Below are 20959 nucleotides of genomic sequence, written 5' to 3' on the forward strand. Positions count from 1 at the left end.
TAAATCATCAATTAATAATGTACTTCTTAAGGTATTTCATGAAGATTCAAATTTTGACAAGGAAACCGGGAACCACAGAGCCTTACTGTGACTAAGCTTGTTTTATTTTATACAATGAATAAAAAACAAGCTTAAGACTTCTTTTTCTTAAAATAGAATATGGGATAATATGCAGCTTTTTGTTGTTGTTTTTTAAATTTTGGCATCATTTTTGCTAATGGGTTAATTAAAAAATAATGAGCACCAACTTGCATTATGACCATCAACTTGCATTCTAGTTAAAATTCCTAAAGTGACAACAGAATAGACAATTGTATAGTTTCAGATTTTCAGAAGTTTCAGAATTTTAATTAGTAAAACTTTATTTGAAAAAAGAAAATATTACTAATTCCTAAAAAGACTTTCCAAAATATATAAACAAAAGAAATTATAGTTTTTTATGCATCAAAATGGTGTCAGGGATATAAATGATTTGATCTAAACCTCGATTGAGTTTCTTCTCTTGTATATGTGAAAGAAATAGGTTTTTTAATTATTATACTACTAATTTTTTTTCAATTCTGAATTGAAATGTTTTAATATGAAAGAAATAAGATAGTACAATAAATTCCGCCAAATTACTTTTCAGTTCAATTTCAATTCTTTAAATCTAAGCCAAAAAAGAATTTTGATATGTAAGTTTTCTTACAAAATATACTAGATTTTGAAGTGATTCTATTTTACCTTATTGTGTTGCACTCCTGACATCTGATAAGTATTATATTAAACATTGCTTTAAAATCATAACACAATAAATCATTCAAAGTTTGTAGATTAGATCGTCATTTTGATATCTTTTATCATTAACGGCAAGTGTTTCCTATTTTCTAGACTTCAAAATATGATTATTTGCTTTTCTCCATATATTTCATTAGTAAAGATAGATGAAGTTCAAAAACTATTTATAAAATAGTTTTGTTGCTCTCCAGACTGCAGTAAAATTTAAATCATAGACTACAGAAATTCATAAAGTGTTGGCAACATTAAGTGGTACAGAAATTGTGCAATAATTTATTGTCCAATACTTTATGGTTAAACACATAAAAGAATTTAAACTTGGTCTCTATATCTTGAATTATTCCCTCTGTATGTCAAAAAAAAAAAAAAAAAAAAAAAAAAAAACCTAGTTAAATATATATTTAGAAGATAAAAGTATATTTATAGTATCTTTTCCTACACAGGACAAACACCGTAAGCAAATTGAGGTAAATAAGAAACATTCCACTCATCGATTGTTTCTTTTAATTTATTCATATTTGATCAGCAATAATTCAAACATTTTTGTTACACTCCTGACCGAGAGTATGCAGGTCTTAAAAGTAGAATTGTGAAGCATAAATTACATCAGAACTTGTTCTGTTGTTTCAGTGAAGTTGAGGTGGAATTAACTGAATTGTAAAACAATTTTTAAAATGCGTTTTTTTTATTTTCATAAAAAAATTCAAAGAAAAGCTAAACACTCTTCTGGATTGATCAAATTGAAAAAGAGACAGATTTTAATAATTAAACTGGCAATAATTTAGTACTAAATTATTCAAATAGATCATTATTTATTAAAGAATATTTCTTAGTTTGAATAGACGTTTTTTCGTCATGTAATTTGGATCTTAAATGAATGTGTTGAACTCCTGACCATAGAAATATAGATCCGAAACACAGACAGACCCTGTAATTGATATATCTATTTGGTAAAAATGTTTTTTGTGTCTGAGACGTAGAAATTTATTCCCTTTGCCTGTATTTTTCAGTGCAGGTTGATAAATATGTGTTTGGTCATTTCTTTTTAATTCCCCCTAAAAACACAGAGATAAAAGCTGGATCCGGTGAAAATAACCAGGATGGCAAGATGTAGCTACAATGTACCTGGAATTATGGTACAAAAATTAAATTGTTTTATTTTCGGTATTTAGTCCAGAAAAGTTTATAGCTATATACAGGTGAGCAATTCTGGCACCTGTGAGTCTTTTTAATGCATACACCTGGGTGAACCTAGGTTTTAAATTTAAACATGTCCATATATTTTCCCCAAATAGTGATCGTTTATTTTATGATATTCATTTACATTGTATCTTAGGCTTAATTGTAGCTTTATTATTATTTTGGTTGTTATTCTATTTTGCAAAATTAGAAAATTAAGTCACAGAAAAAGTAAAATATTAATGTATGTATTATACATTGTATAATATACAATTTGCGTTTCTACTGTATTTCAAATAGTGTTGTTTTCTGATAATCAGAGATAATTTTTTCTTTATAAGGAATCCTTGGCTATATCACATTCATATACCAGTATAACGTATTGTAATTGGTCTACATAGGGTGATATTATACTGAATGTACTGACGATTTTCTGCAATATAATTTATCCAAATATTGCCACTGAACAAAAAACTCCAATTGTTATAAAAGAATATCTTATCAAATATATGTCTTACTACATAATGTAGATTTTATAACATTTTTTCTATTTGATAATGTGGATGACTTGTATTTTAAGCCATAATATTCGGCACAAAACGCACTTAAAGGCAGAAAACCAAGTAACATTATGTCTGAATTTATTTCAAAAATTTCAAAATTTCAAAATTCAAAATAGGCGAATGCTGTTTATAATGCATTCATTAATAAACTTCATATAAAGAAATATCTCGAGTTCATTTTACTAAAAGGTACTAAAATGGCTGCAAAATATTTCATAGACGAGTCACAATTGATATCAATAAACAAAGGATTCTGACTACTAGGAAGTTTGATCATGTTGAAGACAATGCAATCTTTCAAAAACAAATCATTCTAAAATTGAATGTTTTTTTCTGTTCTGTAAAAGACGATGTTTTCATTTTTGTTATAGCAATATTTACATATTTACAGCTACAAGAGTGCAATAATGTCTGGATCTTTGGATATCAACTTTGGCTTGGACCTTATTCGAGCATCAAAAGCTGAATATGACTTTCTTATTGAGGTCCAACGTTTAGAATACCTTAGAAACGACGCAGTGCTGCGATATTCCATTTACAGATACGAAAATTTTTGGCTTCCACTTGCTGCTTCCCAAAATGAAAGCACCTTAAAACTTAAGTATTTACATCCACCAACTGACATAGAATGGGTTTGGCACTGTCATATGTTAGCACCACATAGATATGCAGAAGATTGCATGTTACTGTTTGGAAGAGTCCTTGATCACTCTGTTATGAAGTCACCAGCTGGAAAAAAACAGACAGAGAGGATTTGGTCCCGGGCTTATCCTACTGAAAAATTTGAGTTAAGCCCAGAAATTAAAAATAGAAAGGTACCTCGTTCAATAGAACAATATAAATCAAAATTTACTTTTGATCTGTTGGCAGCTATCCATCGACAGCAGGATTTCTACTATAACATCCATCTGCCACACTACAAAGACGACCAGTTTCTTAGGGATGCCTTTGTAAGATATAAGTTTTACTTAAATCTTAAGAAGAAATACCCGAGCGAATTCTTAGTGCCTTGTTATGATATTGATTTGCTTTGGCACACACATCAACTTCATCCAATCAATTATGCAAAAGTAACAAAATCCCTTCTTGGTCGTATCCTCGTCCATGACGACACGGTAACCGACAGGAGTCCAGGATCCAAACTATCTGTGTCGGATGAAAATACAAGAAGGCTCTGGATAGAAACATACCATGAACATTTTTCTAAATTTGGTGCTATGTACCGAGGCGATTCTCCAAGGGGTAAACTTTATCACCTTACACAGCAGGATATTGAAAAAATGTGTGGAAGAAGAACTGTAGTCACTATTCAGGAAATATCAGTCATGTCGTCAAACGCAAATAAAGATAAAAAGATCAAGTTGAAAGTTATCAAGAGGCATATCATGTCAGGGAAATCTACTCTGATTAAAAAACTGACAGGAACAATAGAGAACATGACGTGGGGTCAGCAAAAAATAATGTTTTCATTTGGCCCCTATGATTCCACACTTGTTTTTGAGCTGAAAACAAGAAACAGCATATTTGGAGGAAGATCCAAATTCATAGGGGGGTTTCAAGAAAGATTTGGTCTTTACCTCATCCGTCCCGAGTTACAGGAAGGTGGCCAATTTCAGTTTGAAAGGGACATGCAAGTAGTGAGCACATTGGCTAAAGCAAGCTGTGTGGTAAGAGGATTTTTTTTGCGAACCGTTTTAGATGACATTGTGCTTTCTTTGGAGCCAGGGAGATACGAACAGGCAAACATGCCAACAAATGAAGAACAACTTTGGGGCCCCGTTCCTTTGCCAAAGTCTAACGCAGTAAACATTTGCCAGGTAGCTTCTCACAGGTAAAGTATTTAAAAGCATTTACTTGTAAATTAAATGATTGTGTTTCTTGGTTTATATTACTTCTCTTATTATTGGATAAATTATGTTTTTCTTTTGATTGAATTTTAATTTTGCCCATTATCAACCGTGCTTCCTCTTCCTTTTATAGTTTTTTATTATTATTTTCGTGTTATTAACATGAAATGGGAAGGTAACAAACATCAATCATGCTTTAAATTTATTGGAAAAATAAATTTTGGGCGCAGAGCAAACACCTCTAAAACATTAGAGACTGGATCAGGTGCCATGGAGAAGTGGGTATTCCCTGCGACGGGTCACACCCACCATGTGGTCTTGAACATGATCTGATAAACGGAAAACTCCGCAGTCAATTCAGTGTGAAAATAATGGCTTAATTCTGATGAAAGTTATCAGTCAACATTCATCTTAACGATGGAATTTTTCACTTATATTGAAACGCCACCACCTGCCGGTGATGGGCTCTAAATTTAGACCTGTACTCGGTACTTAAGGCTTTTAAGCAAAAGGGGATATTTTTCATGCCAGCACCTATTGTGACACGAACCCTTGGTTTAAACAGTCGCATCTGAAGGATCGATCTTCACGTCCCGCAGTAGGATTCGAAGCCGCGATGTAAGGATCAACTCTTTATTCCGCGACTCTGAAGTTAAGGCTCTAAACATTGCATCACGCGGGCGACAACGATAAATTGTAGTTGCAAACAATGTCATTGATTCGATCTTAGAATATGTCAAATGTTGACGTTAAACGAGATTCTTAATATCTTGTATCCTTTTATCATCAACTTTCTTGTCAATAACCTGCCTCTTTTGAGAAATTGATCGTACATAGAATATGCACTTGCGTATAAAATCAACTCTGAGACATAAACCTAAATAAATTTACAGGTGATAATGATATATTGCATAAATAAGCGAAGTTGACGATAGAGATGTTGAAATAATCAACATTATCATAAAGTTTAGTTGTTTGTTTTGAAACACCCTAGACTATTCAGACTGGTGCTTTACTCCGTGTGTTTCAAATTGAACCTAAAATGTACAAGTCACTAATTGTATAATGCACACCAATCCAGATCATAGCCAGTGCTGGTTATAAACCTGTTTTCTTAAATTTTTCGTTCTTTTTCGTGGCTCTGTAAATTATTTTAAAAAATAAAGGAACGAGAGTTTGAGGAAAACTGGTTTTTAACTCGCACTGTTTATAGAATCTATTTGATTTGAACAATATTGTATGTTTCAACAAATGATAAAATTAAATTGTAATTTTTGTATTTTTATAGGCTGAGAGACCAGAACGGAAACATTATGTTTACTTGTCGTTTAATACACAGCGTAAACGTTATGACGTCAGTTGTTCAAGTGTACTATCATGACAAAATGGCTGCAATTGCTCATGTTATCGGTTCTGATCAACTACCATTGGGAAAACAGGTAGGCTGAACACATCAAGGTGATTTTTAGTCAATTTTCCATTTTCAGCTAGGAAGCTCTAAACACCAAATAAAAATGATTTTCGGATTTTGAGAAAATTAAATCATATAAAAGAGTATACATTGATATATGTTGTTTAAAGTCCCATTCGGAAAATTTTCATATAGAGACGTCTCCATATACCGGTGACGGACTTCAAAGAGCAAGATTCACTTTGTGCTTAAAATTGCCCTGTTAATATACAAATTTATTGACTAACCCTCTATGGTCCATTTCAAACATCAAAATAAAGTAGAGACTTTCAATACTTTCATTTCCTATTTAAAAGTTTTTCCTGAAAGTCCAAGTATTGGAAAACAGGCTTTATGAAATTGCAATGTTCTTGAATTTACGGAAAACGGGTTAATCTTAGTATTTTCAGCAAAGAAAAAACTTTGAGCGCACTCCTTGATCCAAAAAATAAAACATGTTTTCCTCAGAAATAGTTTTATTATTTAATGATTTCATATTTTAGATCATAGGTTGCGTTCTACACGAAATATTGAAAAATTTTCGTGATATGTGAAAAATGACGCTATTCATGACGACATAATGCATTGACTAGCCAGAAAATTACGTCATTTTGGATAGGTTTGCTGTCACCAAGGGTCTAAATAATATTTAATGCATTTTTAACTAAAACTAAGCAATTTCACTTTTTCAGAAATTCACAGGGCCAAAAAAGACCCTAAGTGAACCTTGTTCTTTAGACCTGTACTTGGCACTCATGGCCATTTAACAGAGAGGGTTCTTTTATCGTGCCAACGCCTACCGTGATACGGGACTTCTGACTTTAAAATCTCATCCGAAAGACCCGTGACTTTCACGTGAACTGCCGGGCATTTGGCGAAGGAACTTACTGCCTATGTTTTCGTCTTAGGTTTGACGAGGCACGGCTTATGAGAGTCGGACTTCGGCCTCCCGATCACGAAGCGAACACCCGACCATCAGCCCACCGTAACTGGTTTAAGGAGTATATAAAGAGTTTATCAAATTTATTTTAGACATTTGGTAGCTGCCTAGTTTTTCAGGAAGTCACTGTTGTTTACTTACAGTGATAAAATACATGTTAATGTATTTAATTACATTATCTTTGTATAATGTGTAATATAAAAAAAGTACTTGAATCTTTTACAAATTGAATCATGAATTATTTATTTCCCTTTATTTTATCTTACATCTAAGGGCAGATTACTGTGTAAAAATTCCGAACAATAGGAATAAATTAGGTGAGGTGTTTAGAGCTCCCTTAAATTACAATTATTACCAAGGAAATTGACATATGTGGACTTGTAAATTTTATACCAGTAACAAGTGTCTTCTTTAGGAGTTCAATATCATGATTTTTTTTAAAATTATATCTTATAAAGGTGGGTGTAAAAAACATTACATTGGACCCAGGTTCTGGTGAAAGAGCGATTGTTATCAAAGCCGAAGAGGGAGATTCTCTAATTCTCGTGGGGAAGTGGAATGGATTTTTCAGGGGGATTCCTGGAAGTCGAGGTTATATATATATATATATATATATATATATATATATAGTCACATTATTTCATATTCAAAGTAGAAGATTTCAAAATTGAAATATATAAAGCGTTTGTTTAGGCTAGGCGTTTCATTGCAAATGAGCTAATACAAATGCATATTAACTGGTATATCTATTATACATGGAAAGTTTAAATTCATTTATATAAATAAATTCCTAGTACCCACATGTTATCGCCAGTACTCATTATGACGTCATATTATGATGTCATTATTCTTTACTACTTGTAGTAAAAAACTTATCAGGTAAACAGTTTCGGCTCAAGGAGAAATCCTATTTAATTTTGCGTAAATATTGTATAATGCTAAGAAGAATTTGAAGAATCTAACACAGGACTCTCAATTTTTCCATGTTTGAAAACTTAACAAAGTGTAACTAAACAATGCAACTGTCAACATTTATGCAGCAATATTATCAACCCTTCTAAGTATACCCTGTTTCTGTAAAATTATTTTGAGTTTGCCCTTGCGCCAAAACTATTTTGATGATGTACTTTATAATCTCGTACAGTAAGGAACAATGGCGTCATAATGTGTACTGGCTTTCAAATGTTGAGGGTACTTACTATTTAATAGAAAAATGAATTTTTACCTTCTTTGAATAATTAGTATAACCATCATATGTTTTAATTACATGTAGTTCATTTGCATAGAAACACCTATACCTAACCTTAACTCACTAGCGAAATTTTGTCTGTTTAAAATCTCCTTTTAGGCAGAAGAGGAGTTCCGGGAAATCCAGGTCATCTGCAAGTTAAAGTCTATAGAGTGGATCATACAAGTCCTCCAAGAAAGCAAATTATCAATCTTTCAGAACACCATCCAGTAGAGTTTGAGGGACTAAAGCTAGATTTCACTCAAGGCTTAATAACTTGCAGCAGGATAGCTGCTGGACAAGTTCTAAACTATGTTGCCCTGTCATTTTCCATTGCTCTTCTCCACGTGCTCTGTGTGCCACGTCCTTCCTACTGGCGACCTGGAATGTCTTTAAAACCTAGGGTAGCATCTAGAGGTACACGAAAAATTGAAAGATTTCCAGACGAAAATATGTCGTTTATGCAGGCAGCCGGTCTTCGATATCTTACACCCTCTAATCACTACATTTATCATACATATGGTGCTAACGTTTGTGCTGGTTGTGGTGCTGGGGGCATTGTAAATGAAACTGCTGGTGTAGGATTTGAGCAAGGTCTTTGCGTCATTAATTCAGATGGAGGTGATTTTGGTGGTGGTGGTGGTGGCGGGGTGAGTGATGGGGGTGCTGGCTGCGGAGGATGTGGTGGCTGCGGAGGCTGTGGTGGAGGAGGTGGTTGTGGTGGTGGAGGAGGTGGATGTGGTGGTGGAGGAGGTGGATGTGGTGGTGGAGGTGGATGTGGTGGTGGAGGAGGTGGATGTGGTGGTGGTGGTGGCTGTGGCGGAGGATGTTGAGGCAAAAACTTATTGTATTTGAGAAAATTAGTTTCATTTGTTATCAGAATCTACCTGTGAAGAAAAAAATGGGTTCCATGTTTATCACAAGGATGTATTATATGAAAAGGAAAATAATCAACAAATACCCGAATATGACGAGAGAGCATAATATTTTGATTAAAACTTTTTTTTCGATCGTGATAGGAACAAAATGTGCATGTACATGAGAAATTCTTAAGAAAATATTTACAGTTTAAGTACAGATTTGTAAATGCTTATACAGGAATTTAGTGGACAGAAAGCAGTGTTGTTCAGAGATTCTAATGCTAAAGTATAATTTTTACGAAAATTCTATTAAAACAAGGGTATCTGGAGTAACTTTTTTTTATATGGACTTTTTGTAATGAAAATGTTTTACTACAGTCCAAATCTTGCAGGAATTTTGAGCTGAGTGGAAATTGCGAGAGAAATCATATATTATAGCAACATGCACACTCAAAAGTCTACTTTTTCAGTGACTTTTTTCTGTAGCTGTTCGTTATCTCCATACAGTGTATATTTCATTACAGACAGACTGATGACGGACGCCCTATGATCGCAAAAACATACTTTTAATAATAAATAAATTTTCAAATAAAAAATGCTGGTTCTTTTTATCCGTCTTCTAAAGGTGGTACAGACGCAGTAGAACGTTTTCCCCAATGTCAACATTTTTATGCAGGTGTACGTTAGGGAAGTTTTTTCTCGCCTAAGTTCTTAAAATCATTCCTAGGTGTAATTTTACTTTGTTTGCATATTCCTTTTAAAAAAAGTGGCAACTACCTACCTGAATATCAGTCGTACAGACAGCTTTTATATCTATGAGGCGCCGTTTTGGTATTTACTGCCAAAAAGTGATATCACCTATTCGAATAGGTGATATCACCTATACGAATAGGTGATATCACCTATTCGAATAAGTGATATCACTCATTCAAATTGAATAGGTGATATCACTTATTCGAATAGGTGATATCACTTATTCGAATAGGTGATATCACTTATTCGAATAGGTGATATCACTTATTCGAATAGGTGATATCACCTATTCGAATAAGTGATATCTCTTATTCAATTTGAATAGGTGATATCACCAATTCGAATAGGTGATATCACCTATTTGCATTTCTTACAACAATAGATAATGAATGCTCCCTTCCTCAAGACTATCTAGATTTCCATTGGAACCAAGCAAATTCGGGCTGCATTAGGGTCTCTAAGTCTCGTCACGTGACTCGTGAGATTTTTCGATAATATTAACTTCCGGGTACCTCACACATGGAGATGTGTATTGGGTTATGCATGTTTATGGTTTACACAAAGCGTATAAGGAAAGTTTAAGCAGTTGTACAAAGCCGAAGGGTTCTCCGACTTACGATGGATAAATTGAGTGTCATAAAAGCTTGGGTGCGAGCAAGTAGGAGGAGAACTTCGATCGAAGTACAGGTAAACAAGTCAGAGAATGTCACCTGTTTCTTGTGTATTCTTGGGTAAAACAGAAGTCTTATATAATACATTTGTATCTGATTAGAGTAGTTTTGTTATCATCATTCCAACTGATTTATTAACAGATTTTTCTTGAATTCGAGGATAATAATGTACTACCAGCTGATTAAGGAGGAGTAGTGTAAGTGTCAGATGGGTACGAACGTCATCTTATGACTGCCTCACCTTTGTTTGGGTAAATAATTTGTTCAGAATACGCTTCATTTATCAACAAAAATTAAGCTGTGGGTCTAGTTTTTTAAGTATTCAATGTTTGAAAGCACTTATCAGGTCCAGTACAATCTCTTGATTTAGCTATATACATGTAGCTTTATTTTGCTATTCAGAATAGCTTAATTTAGCTATTTTATCACACTTTTTTCTTAAATGTGTAATTTTCTCAGCATGTACAAAAAGTCGCACCTTGGTGCAGTGATGACATTCAACCTTGAACTCACCTGAAATTGATGCATGTAAAAATCACTCATTAAAATCTCCTTGCATACATACATGTGATAATTTTTAGGCCCAAATACTGTACGGCAGTCCTCAAAATACTGGAATTTGGGTGAAAATACTGTACATTGTTCTAAGAGCTAATGCTATGGCCATTTGTGCGGTGTGCGTAAACTTTTTAGAATATGGGCCATAACTCAAGAACCCTTTGGCCAATTATTGTCAAATTTGTCAAAGGGTATCCTTGGGCCAAGGGCTTCCATTTGTACTAAAACTAGGATTGTGACCCTTAAACAAGGGGATATTATTAGGAAAATAGAAACAAAAGAGACTTTGTACTCAAAGTTCTAAAAGTTTTTGGGCTATATAATGCAATTGATACAGTTACTTCTTCAATGAAATTATAAAGGAGACCAATTATGGTCAACAAGATAATTGATTGGTAATAATTCAGTACAATGAGAAGCAATCATACTTATCCATGCCTCAATGCACACAAGTTAGTGTACAGTTACTCAAACAATAGAAATTTATCTTTTGCTTAAAAGTATTCAAAAGTTGCAAAGTTGGAGCTATCTTTGATTTTGCGTGTTGTTTCGATAGCCCATAGTACATATATGAATAGTCAAATACATGCGACTTTTTGTCTATTTCTTACAAAAATAATTTTTGTGAAAAACTGCATATAAAGAGCTAAATCAAGCTATTTTGAATAGCTTAATAAAGCTATATAGCTATTTCAAGCTATATAGCTAAATTAAGAGATTGTACCTGAACCTGCTTATTTCCCAGCGATAAGACTTTCTTTATATATTCTGCAAATTCTCTCTGCATTTATCATTGAACAAAATTCATATGACTGCATTTGTATGACCATATTCTTCAGTTAAGAGAGCATGTTATAGAGGAGATTTTGGTTAAAGTTTCAGTCTGTTTCAGTGTTTGAAATATTCTTTCATCATACACAATTGTATACATTAAGATTTATTTTATAGCTAAGTACAAGAGAACTGCAGCATCTAAGACTACATGTACATCGACTTTGAATAATCTACCCGGTATATCCTCAGAAAGGCAACTCAAATACAGGTATGAAATTGATGTCACAAAATAAGTTTTAGGACTTACATTTACTCTTATAATTCATGTACATGTAAAGCATATCAAAAATAGAAAAGAATTAAAGGTTCATCAGCTGACAGCTCAATCATGTATGGATTGTTATTAACGCCGAGTTTCCAAATGTCAAAATTAAGGGTATTCGATATATTCCATACAAGTTGTCAATCATTTATAAGTGATTTGTACAGAGGTTTATTTGCATATAAATGTTGTTAACATTGTTTTATTGTCTTTATTAACTTGTAATACTAAATTTTATAAATTGACAAATTCATTCTTTTCAGAAGGTGCATATAATATGGAAAAGAGACCATCAATCCACTGGGGGGGGGGGGGGGGGGTATCGCATGAAAGCAATATATGATTATAGAATATTGTAAGGCTGAAGGAGTTATACTACAACAGGCAGGCAAGTAATGGTACTTTGTTCTGGAAATATTTCGCCCCAGTTAGGTTTTTTTTTTCTCATTCTGCCCTCCTTACAAGTAGGTGAATTTAAAATAGCATATGGAGAAATGATGTACAGTTTATTCATGAGGTTGCTTCCACGTGATTTACATCTCATTAATATTCAAAAAGATCTTGCATAAACTCGAAATATTCCATTTCTTTAAATTTTTATACTAAAACCTGCAAGCACAGTTTGTTTTGTTTTTTAAGCCTCCGTCATAGTTATTTGGGCAGAATTTTGGGTTATTAACAATTGACAACTCATGAAACCATCTTTTATTGGTAATAAGTAGGTCACACTCATGCAAAAAATTGCCGTTTTCAAATTAAAAAGGCAGTCGTAACTCTTCATGAAATGATAAATCATCTGTATTTTATAAAAATAGGCATTCGTCTGCACCTATTAATCGGCGGAAGAAGTCTGTCAACTTGCAATTAACACTTACATTTAATCACCAAAAATGATAAAGACACCAATTCTGTGCTCTTTCCTTCATTAAAACAATATACTCTCGCTTCGGAATTTCAAATCAAAAAGGCGGTCGCAACTTTCACTTTGGCATAAACAATATTGTCATTTCCGGTGGAAGATATTAAGAAAAATCTAAACATCGGCGGAAGAACTTTATCCGAAATAGTTAGGATATAAAAATCTGCGGGTTTTTGTTCGTTCTCTACATAAGCCTTTATGGAAACTGTCGCCATTATAGCTCCAATATGGCCGATATGTAAATGAGAAGAATGAACGCCATTTCTCCATATGGGACAAATTCGAAGAAAGCAGCATATATCTTTTAAACACAAATGTATCTGATCAAATTTTAAAGGGCAAAATTGTTTTCAAGGGTGAAAGAGTGAATATTTTAAAAATTAGAATGGGGTGAAAATATCCAATAATACAGGTTATATGTATTAACACAGTACATATGCATTTCTCTTTTCTTTATAATGAAAATAATTTGTTCTGTAAAAGGACAAATTTTATTCTGATTTGTATCAAATAAATATGTGCCAGATTTATTATTTTGCAGGCACCTAAATTACCATCAGTTGTGCAAAAATTCTATGTCATGTTACAGAATCTTTCTTACATACAGGTATATGTCTGCCCATCTGGCAATCTTAGGACATCACTGGATGGTTTTGTTTAAAAAGAAAACAGAGTCAACACACACTTCCAGCATGAAGACCAGCCAGTTGCTATTTGTAGAATAAAAAATGATTATTCTTTGAGTGTGTGTGACCATTTTTATTTCTGAATAGACAGGGTAGCTCCAGAATGAGCTGACCTTTTTTATTTATTGTAGTAATTAAATTAAAAAAAAGAAAAGAATGTGTTTTCTACAAGGATCATGTGTTATCGAGTGGTATTCAACTTTGTATTCCCATGGTCGATGCATTTGGGTACATCTATTTTTTATTTGCTTTCAATGACATCGCATTCAATATCCCAATCTCATGTATACCTGTCCAATACTCCAAATTATACCATTGTAAGCTAAATCAATGCTTTAAATTTATGAAACTAATCTGTAGATACGCGTACCTTTTGAATACAGACGATTTTAGCATAAAAACGATTTAATTTTCCCTTTATGCTTAAGTATGTTGGCTAATCTTGGCCCCCTCGGAATAGCTTGTGTTTACGTTATGTAATGAAAAAATAAAGCAATTAAGGAGGCTCATTACACCCCCAGTTTATTTTAGATTTCATTACAGCACTACTTTTAATGAAGATTTTAAATATCCAAATGGAGGTTATGATAGGATAAATATTTTTAAAGTATTTTTTAATCTTTTCTCTGATTTTGGTTAAATGTTTTCTTTCAAGTTTCTGATTGATGGTATTGCAGAAATCTCAGTGTCAAGTGATGGATATCATCTTCAGATATGTAAGCAATATAATAACACTTCATTATATTCAATATTATATTTATTCGAAAAAATAATTTTCTCCCAAAAAAGAATTAATGTGATTTTCTTCTTAATTTTTGCATGAATAATTTGGAAAATCAGTTATAAATAGACAAGGAATGTATATTTATGAATAACAAGTGACAAATTCAATGAAAAATATTTTAAGGAAATGAAAATTCCAATTTAAAAAATAATCGGAATAAAAAGTCCACTTGCACGAGTTATCTTTCCTAAATTCCCCTGACTCAAAACACTCTGGAACGATTGAACAAATATGATTCAGAATAAGCTAAAATTTCTAGAATAAATATACATTTTTCAAAGAAATAAAGACAATCACACAAACCAACAAGAGTACAATTAATACTCTAAAAGCGCAAGTCAATTGTAATTTATTTCAAGGAGGTTGTAGATTTCAATTCGAATTTCCTCTATACGTTGTCAGTGGTAGAACTTGTTGTTTTCACCATGACATTGTACAGTACTTAGGTAGCGAAGATTTGAATGTCATTCTCTGGTCTCTGCTTAAAAATAACCCTTCTTCGTTTTTGATTTATAATGAATCCGTTACCTTGTTCTCATTGTTTACAACACCGCATGTAGTCTAGAGCGTTTTAAAGATTTAGATCATCAGCAAAGCGAACCTGTACAATTCGTCCCCAGGAGAAAACGGATGGAGGTTTATTTTTCTGTGTAGTACGTCATCAAAAAGTGGTGTAATGAGCATCCTTAAACGCTATTTACCTCAATCTATCAATCCATTTTCTCCTCTTCTTTGCAACAATCGGGAATCAAAACAAACTACAAGTTTAATAATTCCACTGCGATGCTTACAACTTAAAAAGCGAAGCAGTAATCCATTGTCTCCAAGAACGCTCAGGTACCCGGAAGTTATAAAACGAAAGTGAAAGTCAAGGAGACTTATTACAGACCCTTTTGATTTTTCCTATAGTATACATGATAGATAAGTGTAATAAATATAATATGTGAGCAAAAAAAACTACAAATTCTACTGGGGTGCTTAAAACTAAATGCGAAGCTGTAATCCATTGTCTGCAAGAATGGTAAGTTATAAAACGAAAGTGAAAGTAAATGAGACTTAAAGGCTATAGTCTTGGGAGCAGTTGTTATTTCATAAATAATTTGAATAGGTGATATCACCTATTCGAATAAGTGATATCACCTATTCAAAATGATTAAGTGATATCACCTATTCGAATAGGTGATATCACCAATTCGAATAGGTGATATCACCCATTCAAATAGGTGATATCACTTATTCCTTTTGAATAGGTGATATCACTTATTCGAATAAGTGATATCACCTATTCAAAAGGAATAAATGATATCACCTATTTGAATGGGTGCTATCTATGAGGCGCCGTTTTGGTATTTACTGACAAAAAGTGATATCACCTATTCGAATAGGTGATATCACCTATTCAGTTGGTGATATCACCTATTCGAATAAGTGATATCACCTATTCAGCTTCTGAATAGGTGATATCACCTATTCGAATAGGTGATATCACCTATTTGATTTGAATTGGTGATATCACCTATTCGAATAGGTGATATCACTTATTCGAATAGGTGATATCACCAATTCGAATAGGTGATATCACCCATTCAAATAGGTGATATCACTTATTCCTTTTGAATAGGTGATATCACTTATTCGAATAGGTGATATCACCTATTCAAATCAAATAGGTGATATCACCTATTCGAATAGGTGATATCACTTATTCGAATATGTGATATCACTTAATCATTTTGAATAGGTGATATCACTTATTCGAATAGGTGATATCACCTATTCAAATTATTTATGAAATAACAACTGCTCCCAAGACTATAGCCTTTAATTCTCATTTACTTTCACTTTCGTTTTATAACTTACCATTCTTGCAGACAATGGATTACAGCTTCGCATTTAGTTTTAAGCATCCCAGTAGAATTTGTTGTTTGTTTTGCTCATAAATTATATTTATTACACTTATCTATCATGTATACTATAGGAAAATTCAAAGGGTCTGTAAGTTTCGTTGACTTTCACTTTCGTTTTATAACTCCCGGGTACCTGAGCGTTCTTGGAGACAATGGATTACTTAAGTTGTAATCATCGCAGTGGAATTATTAAACTTGTAGTTTGTTTTGATCCCCGATTGTTGCAAAGAAGAGGAGAAATTGGATTGATAGATGCAGGTAAATAGCGTTTAACAGTTGTTTAATTGCTTTATTTTTTCATTACATAACGTAAACACAAGCTATTCCGAGGGGGCCAAGATTAGCCAACATACTTAAGCAAAAAGGGAAAATTAAATCGTTTTTATGCTAAAATCGTCTGTATTCAAAAGGTACGCTTATCTACAGATTGTTTTCATAAATTTAAAGCATTGACTTAGCTTACAGTGGTATAATTTAGAGTATTGGACAGGTATACATGAGATTGGGATATTGAATGCGATGTCATTGAAAGCAAATAAAAAAAATAGATGTACCCAAATGCATCGGCCATGGGAATACAAAGTTGAAAACCACGTCTATAACATATGATCTTTGTAGAAAACACATTCTTTTTTTTTTTAATTTAATTACTACAATAAATAAAAATGGTCAGCTCATTCTGTAGGCTATAAGCTATCTTGTCTATTCGGAAATAAAAATGGTCACACACACTCAAAAAATAATCATTTTTTATTCTACAAAGAAAAAGGCATTTTTTCATTTACACATACAAAATGTATTAACCGCCAAGTTTCATGACCCCCCCCCCCCCTTGCCAATACTCCTACAATTATGAGACAGACTTTTTTTCTTGAAATAGGCATTTTTCTCCATTTGTCATTATATATTACAGGGCTGCACAAGGTACTGAAAAGGGTAGATAAATGCTAGATAAAATATTTATGATACACTTTCATGTTAAATAGTCAAATTTGATTGGTTTAAAAAACATTTGTTAACAAGTACTATTACCATACTGTATGCCAAACATTACATCCCAATGGTTGAAAATGCATGACTACGGGTAACAGTATATACAGTAATAAAAAATGTTAACTGTGCAGAATGTTTGCACATTCGTTTCACCTTGATGTTTTCTTTAAAATGCATTTTATGACAAGAAAAATATTACCTGTTTATTTATGGTGATGTAAAATTCTTACCCCTTAAAAACCATTGCTGACCGAGGCGAGGTCAGCGATGGTTTTTGTGGTATAACAATTTCACGTTATCCTACTAAACATGTAATATTTTTATGTTATATGTACTTCTATTTGTAAATGATAATGACTGTGAAAAACATAAATATTTATAAATTAGTAAAATCAATTTAATACACTATAAATACACAAAAGGACAAATTTGTACATAATTCTCTATGATTAGATTAATTAGTTTATATAAAGGATGTAAATGGGCATGATATATCATTGTTAATATTCAAGAAAGTGTTAACTGTTTTTCTTGTAGATGCTCCTTTCCATCTGATGTTTTCGAGGTTTTTGTGAAAAGTTTTCTTAAAAATGGCACCATTCAACCACAAATACTATGCCAGTGGAACTGTGATATCAATCAACTGCTTATGACACTGTTAATTGGCAGAGAAATTATTTTTTTTTATTTGGGACAAGCAATCTGTTTCAAACATTTTATGCCTGCAAATTGGTACATGTACTTCCTGAAATGCTTGAAGGATGCTAAAGGCTACTGAAATTCCAAGCCAGATGAAATTCAAAAGGATTGATACAAAAGTCATTTGAAGTTTTCTATTCTTAGTGATGAGTGTTTTTCAGGATGCCCTCTGATATCATAGCTACAACTGGTCACTGTCCTTTGTTAGTTACACATGCAGACATCTTATTAAGGCAGTGATATAAGTAGCTCGAAGTGGATGCTTTATTGTTTTCCTCAGATTTATAACCTGGATTGATCTCTGATACAGTAATTTAAAGCCATGTCTTTTCACTGTCACATAGTACTGAAATAAAAATAATTTTGAATAAAATATTTTTTTTAATTCATATCATTAAATTTTTAAGCTACAGAAATTCAAATTAATTACCTATTAGTAAATAGAAATCTTTAATTGATTAGCAAGCCTTTGCATTGTCAGATCCTTTTCTGAAAGGACCATTTACCTTTAACAATGTCAGGACAGGAGAGGCAACTGGCTGGTCTTCATGCTGGAAGTGTGTGTTAACTCTGTAATCTTTTTAAACAAAACCATCCAGTGATGTCCTAAGATTGCCAGATGAGCAGACATATACCTGTATTTAAGAAAGATTCTGTAACATGACATAGAATTTTTGCACAGCTTGACACACAACTGATGGTAACTTAGGTGCCTGCAAAATAATAAATCTGGCACATATTTATTTATTTGATACAAATCAGAACAAAATTTGTCCTTTTACAGAACAAATTATTTTCATTATAAAGAAAAGAGAAATGCATATGTACTGTGTTAATACATATAACCTGTATTATTGGATATTTTCACCCCATTTTAATTTTTAAAATGTTCACTCTTTCACCCTTGAAAACAATTTTGCCCTTTTCAAATTTGATCAGACACATTTGTGTTTAAAAGATATATGCTGCCTTCTTTGAATTTGTCCCGTTTTAAATTCACCTACATGTACTTGTAAGGAGGGCAGAATGAGAAAAATAAAACGGGGGCGAAAAATTTCCAGAACAAAGTACCATTACTTGCCTGCCTGTTGTACTATAACTCCTCCAGCCTTACAATATTCTATAATCACTGCTTTCATGCGATACCCTCCAGTGGATTGATGGTCTCTTTTCCAAATTATATGCACTTTCTAAAAAGAATGAATTTGTCAATTTATAAAATTTAGTATTACAAGTTAATAAAGACAGTAAAACAATGTTATCAACATTTATATGCAAATGAATCTCTGTATAAATCACTAATAAATGATTGACAACTTGTATGGAATATATCAAATACCCTTAATTTTGCATTTGGAAACTCAGCATTAAGGCCAAACAAAAAAATATGTGTGGTTCCGGTTACACCTCCAGAAAAATAGGGTAGGTAGGGATTTTTTTTTTTTTTTTTTTTTTTTTTTTGTACAAAATGATTTTCTAAATTTTTCTAAATAATACCTATTTCTTTTCGTTAGCATAAGTGAACTATTTTATGTGTAGAGTGTTAGATATGTTTTCTCTTAAGCATATGGATTAGATATGTGCTTTAATGTGTGAATAAAATGTCTTGGGTATTTAAACAGTTGTTTGCTGATTCTGTTCATTCAAGTTCATACTCATCTAGAAAATACAATGTTTGAAGATAATCAGCATGAGCAAATTGAATTATTTAACTGTTATTTGGATATTATATTTCCTTTTTTTAGAATGTTAAGTGTTTACGAAAATGATATGTGCTATCCTTGTTTTTAAAGGATGATATTAATTTCAGAATTGTATATTATAAGTAAAATTAATGGATATCTTAAGCATTATACATTAAATCTTAAATATAGATCATGATTTCTCTATCGGAATCTGCTGCGGAAGTCTTTATACAGGTATATAAAATCTAAAATTGTACATTATAGAATGCGAAAAAACAGAAATATTTTGTGAAGAGCTGAGTATATAACTCATAACTAATAAATGTTTTGTTTATTTTGAATTCAGTCTTTTCCAACTATGGTACAGAAAAGAAATGTTTTATTTGTGGATGAACAGAGTGAAGGAGAAAATAAGTGGCTTTTGATGTGGCGTTAAATATACTAGTCAACATTGGCAGGGGGCACCCTAGTTATGAATATGAAACAAATAATGAAAACACAATCTTTTCTTTTTGTAAAAAATAAAGTCCAAGGTGAACATCCTTACACATTGGGCTAATTCTTGCGTAATCAATGCAATCAAATAAATGTTTTTTTCATGTTATCTTCCCCCTAACTCCAAAAAACGTTACCTGGCCAGCTGTCTGTGTGCTTTCAAGCGAGAAGTGATTTCCTATCCTGACTTCACACCTTTGCGTGCATTAAATAATAAAGGGGCTAATCAGCATGCACTTGTTATAAACCAGCTGTAAACAGAGCAACTAACTGAATCTCGCCACTCTTGGGCATATTTATTTAATTTTGGCAACCAAAAAACAAACAAACAAAAAAACATGGCGCTGGAAAAAGGTATACTGCCACGCCATGCTAGCTTGCTTTAGATTCAACACCATCAAACACTTGCACTACGTGTTGAAACGATTTTTGCATGGAGGCCGCCATTGCTGGAACTAAAACTAATACCGAAGTGGATGACGGAAATCGCGGAAAATTCCAGAAAATAAATATGAATATTGCCGAAAAAAAGTTTAGGGTCGGGAATCTAAAATAGGGACGGTCAGGTAATGGGAACCACACATATTTTTTTATTTGGCCTAATAATATTCCATACATGATTGAGCTGTCACCTGATGAACCTTTAATTCTTTTCTATTTTTATTTTTTATATGCTTTATATGTATATGAATTATAAGAGTAAATGTAAGTCCAAAAACTTATTTTGTGACATCAATTTCATACCTGTATTTGAGTTGCCTTTTTGAGGATATACCGGGTAGATTATGGGTGAATTCAAAAAAAATGACCAAACGCATATTTATTAACCCACACTAAAAATACAGGCAATGAAAATAGATTTCTATGTC

At 32.6% G+C, this 20959-nt stretch overlaps 1 protein-coding gene across 1 annotated transcript; it reads left to right on the forward strand.

Moving 5' to 3' along the window:
* The first annotated feature begins 2926 nt into the window (after positions 1–2926).
* Positions 2927–8817, forward strand: LOC133181342 (uncharacterized). The gene is made up of 4 exons (XM_061315860.1): positions 2927–4350; positions 5655–5805; positions 7215–7347; positions 8105–8817. The coding sequence occupies exons 1-4, from the start codon at positions 2927–2929 to the stop codon at positions 8815–8817; spliced, it is 2421 nt and encodes an 806-aa protein (XP_061171844.1).
* The last annotated feature ends 12142 nt before the right edge of the window (positions 8818–20959 follow it).

The sequence above is a fragment of the Saccostrea echinata genome, unplaced genomic scaffold, assembly GCF_033153115.1.
Source record: "Saccostrea echinata isolate AGI-Se365-2 ecotype Australia unplaced genomic scaffold, CSIRO_AGI_Sech_v1 ptg000008l, whole genome shotgun sequence".
NCBI classification, from domain to species: Eukaryota; Metazoa; Mollusca; class Bivalvia; order Ostreida; family Ostreidae; genus Saccostrea; species Saccostrea echinata.

Excerpts from the sequence above, each read along its gene's own strand:
- LOC133181342 (XM_061315860.1), top strand. The coding sequence starts at position 2,927 with ATGTCTGGATCTTTGGATATCAACTTTGGCTTGGACCTTATTCGAGCA. Across the intron at positions 5,806-7,214 it reads AACTACCATTGGGAAAACAG|GTGGGTGTAAAAAACATTAC; the intron begins GTAGGCTGAACA and ends TATCTTATAAAG. Across the intron at positions 7,348-8,104 it reads GGGGATTCCTGGAAGTCGAG|GCAGAAGAGGAGTTCCGGGA; the intron begins GTTATATATATA and ends ATCTCCTTTTAG.